The sequence below is a fragment of the Moschus berezovskii genome, chromosome 8, assembly GCF_049115385.1.
Source record: "Moschus berezovskii isolate FMDL1 chromosome 8, NW_MosBer_1.0, whole genome shotgun sequence".
NCBI lineage: Eukaryota > Metazoa > Chordata > Mammalia > Artiodactyla > Moschidae > Moschus > Moschus berezovskii.
In genome coordinates this window covers 111,713,162-111,719,962 of record NC_142467.1, presented here as the reverse complement: position 1 = coordinate 111,719,962, position 6,801 = coordinate 111,713,162, and the positions used below count along the sequence as shown (strand labels likewise).

The following is a 6,801-nucleotide window of genomic DNA, read 5'->3' as shown; positions in this document are numbered from 1 at the left end:
TTAGTTATACTGGGTTCCTGGCCCAAGGGTGCAGTCTCCATCTACACCACGTAGGCGGTAAGATAAGGTTTACTGAATGGTCTCAAAGATTTGATATATTGCTATTTTAAATTATATTGCCTTCTTCTTTTTCCTACTTTAAACATGGTATTTATTAACTGAAGAAAATTACAGAAAATTAAGTGTTGCCACGTTTTGTCCAATCTTGGCGGCTGGGTTCATGCCCTTTTTAACGCGCAATGGCCAGCCTGAAGGGTTGTGGTTGACTCGGAAGTGGGGCACGGCCCAGCCTTCCCTCCCTGCAGCACCCTCACCTCTCTGGGGCAGTCTCCTCGGCCAGAGGGCGGTCCTAAGAGGAGCGACAGCGGCCTTTCGATCCCGAGGCCCGCGCGGGAGCCCCGCCCCGGCCCCGCCCCGGCCCCGCCTGCGCGGTGCCTCGCGCCCGCACTCGGGCGAGAGCAGCGGTCGCGCGTTGGATCCGCGCCACCGCGGCCGGAGATGCAGCGGGGTGCCGCGCTGTGCCTGCGCCTGTGGCTCTGCCTCGGACTGCTCGACAACGAGCGTGGTGAGCCCTCCGCCCGCCCCAGTGCGCACCTGGCCACGAGCGGGGACGCTTTCCCCGGGCAAATGGCGGGACTGCACGGACGCGAGACCGGTCGGGGGACGGGGCCCGCGGGACCCTTGGGCACGAGGGGAGACAGGCAGGGTTGAGAGCCAGGAATTCAGATCTAGGAAAGAGCACGGAGAGTCGGGCCGGGCTTGCCGGGGTGAGGAAAGGGAGAGGACGGGCAGCCCAGCAGCGTAGAGATGGGTTCTCGACTTCACTCCACGGTCTGTGGTTCAGCTCCCTTGGACCCGGGCCCCTTCGCGCTGCATCCTCAGCCTGAATCCTTCGCTTGCTTACACGCTTTTCTGCGGAGTCGGGGCCCCGCACCGCTCTATCCTGCGATCCGCGCGCACTGAGGTTGCAGTCCCCGCCGGGTCGTTGTCCCGGGTGCGCACTTCCCCGCGACGCTAGTCTGCCCTCGAGATCAGTACTCCTGAGGGAACTCTGGTTGCTGTTCACTTTCCCCAAGCCAAGGACTGCTGGGGCAAAAACTCGGGATGGAGACAGGCGTAGTCCGGGAAGACTGGGTGCAGGTTTTGGAATTTGAGGCTAATCTTGAGTCAGCAACTCGCAAGTGATCAGCACGGCAGGAGAAGCTGAAGGCCGGCCCTCGCCGAATTTGAGGGGTAGCACCCTGGATGGCCAAGCTAAGGGTCATAAGGCAGGGGCTGCAAGGAAGGGTCTTCAACACAGGAGAGGCAGTGTGGAAACGTGTGATGGGAACATGACTAAAGATTGCCTCTGAGGAATTGGAGGGAAGATAATTTGGGGGGTGAGGGAGGGATGGCTGTTTGGAGATGTCAGGGGTAAAGCATCAGGAATGAGAGGCAGATGAGCTGGAAGCCCATGAGAGATCTAGTGACCCTGGAGGTCAGAGGGTGTAGGACCGATCATGGGTCCCCAGTGTTTGAGGGAGTAGTTCTGAGAGATCTGAAGGGAGAAATGGATACCTGTATTTTTAAGCACTGTTGGCTTTGAACACTGGCTTTACATGTTTCATTTCTTTTAATCCTCACAAGGAAACGTTAGACCCTTTTTACAAATGGGAACACTTGGACCAAGGACAGGGCTAACTTCCCCCAAAGTCCTCAGGAAGCCAGCAGTAAAGGACATGTTCAGCCCAGGTCTTTGGGATACCAGCACCCCATTCTCTGTGTCTATATGGGCTGAAGGGCTGGGGAGAGTGGAGTGAAGGGAAGCGTGGGTGAGCCTAGGGGGAGGAGGGTGGAAGAAGACATCTTCTGGCCTCCAAGTCAGGGTAGGTCTGAGCAGAGGGCTGCCTCTTGGCCCTTCGTTGCTCCCCTGCACCCTTCCCAGGACCAGGCTTTCACAGGTGCCATGGTTGGACTTCAGGGCTGAGGAGTGGGAGATCCCACCTTGAGAAGACATCCAGCAGGCAGTGGGTATAGTGTCCAAGGCTCAGGAGAGAGGCTGAAGAGGAAGCTGTCCCAGGATGGGACCATCTTCCCCAAGGAGGGGACCACAGAGTGAGGGGCTTCCGGGGAGATAGAAAACATCCAATGTGCAGGGTGTAAGGAAAACCAGAAGAGACTCATGTCCTGGTGCTCATGAGTAGAGCAGAGTGGAAGGTGGCAGACAGAGGGGAGATAAGTCAATCTTGCAGTTAAGTACAGGTGATTCTTACCAAAGTTGGGCAGTGAGGGAAAAGAGAGAGAATGAAGCTAAGGGGCCCATGGAGGGGTCCGGCCTTGGCTGGCAGGGAGATAGCCCATTGAGAGCAGAGCATTGCCACAGTCCCTGAGCCTTATATTTGTGCCGCCCATGTTTGGACTGAAGAGGGCCTGAGAAGTGCTTAGACTGATGCGGGTGCTGGAGCGGAAGCACAGACATTGCGGGGCTGCCAGCTGCCAGTGCGGCCACAGCGGAGGCCACGCACTGGCAGCTGTGCAGCCTGGCCCTGAAGGTGGCCCTCAGTGATGTGGTGCTTGTCCCAGAGCTGGCTCCTTCCTGGCTCTACCCCTAAGTCACATGCTGTGTTGCCTGGAACCCTCCCTTCCTCTCCGTGTGCCTCAGCTTGCCCACGCATGGCACTGCAACAAGCTGGCAAGCTCTGAGGGGCTGTGCTGGGGGCTGGACTTTTTACCCCAGTTGTGTCCCTCCAGAGAAGGTAGATGGCAGAGGCCACCTCCCACAGGCTTTATCTCTTGGGGCTTAGACTCTAGAGAGGCTGTTTGTGCCTCTGAACAGTGGGCAGTCAGCTCAGGGACATGTGGGGAAGGAGGCAATTGCCAGGAAGCTTGGTTGGCCTGCCATGAGGATACTGGCTCCTGCCACGGCTGAGACACACATGACCATCCCAGCTCTTCACCGTCCCTGCTCCTCAGCCTTGAGCCACAGTCAGGTGTGGACAGAGGGCTGGGAGTGGGGTGGGCGTGTGAGTCAGTGCAGGTAGAGCGCTGGCCTCAGCTCAGTGCTCTGAGGACTCACAGACAGGTGTGCTCGCATACCCAGCATGCTGGAGGCACTGCGTCAGTGTGGCCGAAGGGCTCTGCCTCCCCACAGCACAGTGTCCACATGACCAGGCGCCAGGCTGGGCATAAGGTGTAACAAGGGGACTGTCTGGCCATCTCCTTGCTGTGCCACCCCCACCCTGACCCCCAGGCAGTGGCAGGCAGCCCAACCAGGGAAGGGGACTGTAGTCCTAAGCAAGGTGAAAGCTACAGTGTCTGCTCAAGGTGGCAAAGGGAAGACTTGGACTAAGTCCATTCTGCAGGAGCTTCTCAAGTGCCAGACTTGCAGGGACACAAACACGACATTGTAGCCCAGGGCTGATAGTGCTCAGTGACCCCAGTGAGGTCCAGCTGGTGGTGTGGGCTCCACCAAGTTGCTTCCAGCTTGGAGCTTCCTGGAGGGGTCTGCAGACTCCAGGGAAGGGGTTCCAAGTAGGACTAAGACTGCCTCAAAGGCCCAGAGACAGAAAAGTCAGATGGTGATCAGATGAGGTTAGAGTCCTGGGGGCAGAGTGATGGGGTGGAAGAGACAGGAAATGGAGATGCAGGAGCTAGCGGCACACCTGGAAAGGGGGTTGTGAGCAGGGAACCACACGGTCAGACTCCCCTGAAGGCATCGCCAGAGGGGCAAGAGCAGATGCAAGGCCACAGCAAGGAGGCTGCGGGTGCACCCAGGAGATATACCAGGGAAGGAGGCAGCATGGGATGGTGGAGAGAGAGGGACGAGTGCCAGTCTCTGGCTGAAGTGGCAGAATAGATCATGAAATTGTTTACCAGATGGGGACCCTGAGAATAGGAGGAGATGGGGAAAGATGAGGCATTCCACTGGGGAGGCAGGGCCTCCAGTCAAAGGCAGGAAGGAAGAAAGTTGGGAGTGTGATATGATAGAGAGAAGTGAGGGAATACAGGGAAATTAAGTGGGTTCTCAGTTATGAGGGGAAGTTTCTTCCTACGTCTAGCTTATACCCCTCCTGCTGCCATTTTGGTGTTTCCCCCCGCCATGCAGATTTCTCTCCACTAGGACCTAGTCTGTGCCCCACAGTCCTGAGATATCCCTTGGCAAAGGGGGATGGGTAGGGAGAGGAGTCCAGAGACTCCCACACTCCTTGCACCGATCTCTGAGCAAGACATGGCCAACGTGTCCAGCTGGAGCCAGGGATTCCTGAGTCTCGATCCTTTTCAGACACTGGCTTCCTCTGGGATCTCCGTTTTCCGGTCACACTGAAGGGAGAAGTCTGGGAGCAGGAAGATGCAGGTTTGGGGACTGGCTGCCACTGAGGCTGGGTGTAGCCTGAAAGAGGCACAGCCCTACCTGGCTCCAGTGTCCCAGGCCACCCCCATCTCCGAGGGCCAGGTAGGGTGCAGGTGGCCCTGTGAGCACGCATAAGTCAGGGTGGCAAGTGGGGGAGCCCCGCCACGTGGCCAGTGAGGTCAGCATGGGTTCATGGGAAAGGACTTGCCGGCCACAGGAGAGGACATCCTGCCTGCGTTCCCTCTTCCTGCAGCAGGAGCCCGTGACCCAGATTTAGCAGCACTAGGGGGCCACCTCTGAGCCAGCTGGGCTGTCTGATAACACTGCCCGTCCTGCCACCACAGAGCAGAGCCCTGACCCCAGAAAGGCTGGGGCAACTGCCTGGTAAAGCTGGCTGCACCCATGACTGCTGCACGGGGAGCCCCGCACCTACTAGAGTGCTATTCCCCCATCTCACCCCTTGTGGGTACTCAAGCAGCCCACAGTCCCACTCAGCCTCTCCAACACTCCCTGCTTCCAAACATTGCTTTAGCAGGACCACTCTGAAACACAGATCTGAGCCTTCCTCAGCCCCCCAATCCCCCTTGGGCTGGTGGTACAGGCCCTCCTGCTAGAGGGCCTCCTCCAAGAGGAGCCCGAGCCCCATATCCACCTAGCCTGCACCCACACCACAGCCTCAGTGTGTGAGCTTTCTTCTGCTCTACGTACATGCGAGAGGCTGCTAAGAATTTCAGGCAGAAGGTGATGCTGCAGCAAGTGGGAGGGAGCTACTAGGGCAGGAAGAGAGCTTCATTCCCCACCCCATGTGTGCGCCAGAAGCACAGAATCTAAGCTTTAGGGCAGGTTCACGGGAGGCTCCCATCCTTATGCAACCTAAGCCCTGTCCTCAAAGCACTTCAGAATTCTACCTAATGAAGTTCTGTTTGTGTGAGCATCACTCATGCACACGCACACACACACACGTGCATGCACACACCACGTGAGCCCCCCCTCAGTCTGAAATGGTTAGATTTCTCCACACAGGGTGTGTGAAGATTTTAACCTTGTGACGTAGGCTATTGTCCCCATTTTGGAGATTAGTAAAATTAATTAGAAACTTAGAGGAGTGAAATGGCTCATTAGATTGTCAGAGCAGCTTTGAGGGAAGTGACAGGTGTCTGGGAATCCGGTGCCAGATGGCATAAGGGCTGAGGAGCAGGAAGGGGCAGGCATAGCTGGTGTGTCCATATTTCAGCAAGGTGGGCATCAGTTCAGTTCAGTTCAGTCGCCCTGTTGTATCTGACTCTTTGTGACCCCATGAATCGCAGCACGCCAGGCCTCCCTGTCCATCACCAACTCCCAGAGTTCACTCAAACTCATGTCCATCGAGTCGGTGATGCCATCCAGCCATCTCATTCTCTGTCGTCCCCTTCTCTTCCTGCCCTCAATCCCTCCCAGCATCAGAGTCTTTTCCAGTGAGTCAACTCTTCGCTTGTGGGGTCCTAAATTGCTGACCACCTCGTGGACATTTTCAACTAGATGCCCCAGAAGGCGTTCCAAAACAGCATGCTGCTAGACACGGTGCTTCCCCTGGGCCTGCCCCTGACAGATGTGCCTGCTTCAGCGCAGGACCTCTGCTCCTCCATCCCCACCTCCACCTCTGCCCACATGCTGTGCATGGTAATTTTGTTCCCTGGATCCTCAAAGCCAGTCAAGAGCAATCCAGGGCCAAGTCCCACGCTGGCAATGCCACCCTGGAAAGGATCTAATCCTTGCATTGAGGAACTGTTGAGTGTAATGAGTCAAGCTGCTGCATGAAGCTGTGGAAAGGTGCAGAGAGGCTCCCAGGAACTAAAAATGCAAGCCTAGGGCTGGAGCAGGTACCAGGCAAATGACAAGGGTGACTAGAGAGTCGTATGAGAAGCTCAGATTCCATCTCCAAGCGGCAGAGAGGCAGAAAATGGTTTTAGGTAGAAGAAGGATTTGTGTTCTCGAAGGATCCTCTAACCATTGTGAAAGGCCTGGACCAGCGGGGAGATGAAAGTGTGGTAACCCAGGGATGGTACACTGAGGCTGGCCAGACAGTCGGATGGCGAGGAAAGGGGCTGACAAGGGCAGTCCCAGAACGTCTAGGGGTCGCACTCGGGCTGCTGCTGCTGCTGCTAAGTCGCTTCAGTCGTGTCCGACTCTGTGCGACCCCAGAGATGGCAGCCCACTAGGCTCCCCCATCCCTGGGATTCTCCAGGCAAGAACACTGGAGTGGGTTGCCATTTCCCTCTCCAATCGCACTCGGGCTAGAGGACATCTACTGCTTAGTGTTTGAGCTCTGGGAGTGCAAAACACTTTGCCAGGGTGGTAGGGAGAGGCGAGGAGCAAGCCTGGTGCTTCCAGCCACTCTGCTGTTGATGCTGGTTCTGAGGGGATATACAGTAAACCGCAGTTTCCGTAATCCTGTCACCCAGAGGTAATCTCTGACTAGTAAGTTAACCTCT

General features: G+C 56.7%; 1 protein-coding gene across 1 annotated transcript in view; it reads left to right on the top strand.

Moving 5' to 3' along the window:
• The first annotated feature begins 462 nt into the window (after positions 1-462).
• FLT4 (fms related receptor tyrosine kinase 4) overlaps positions 463-6,801 on the top strand; it is a 42,650-nt gene continuing 36,311 nt past the window's right edge. The window contains exon 1 of the mRNA XM_055430740.2: positions 463-565. Coding sequence (XP_055286715.2) covers positions 499-565 — 67 coding nt within the window. The 5' untranslated portion in view covers positions 463-498. The remainder of the gene's footprint in view (positions 566-6,801) is intronic.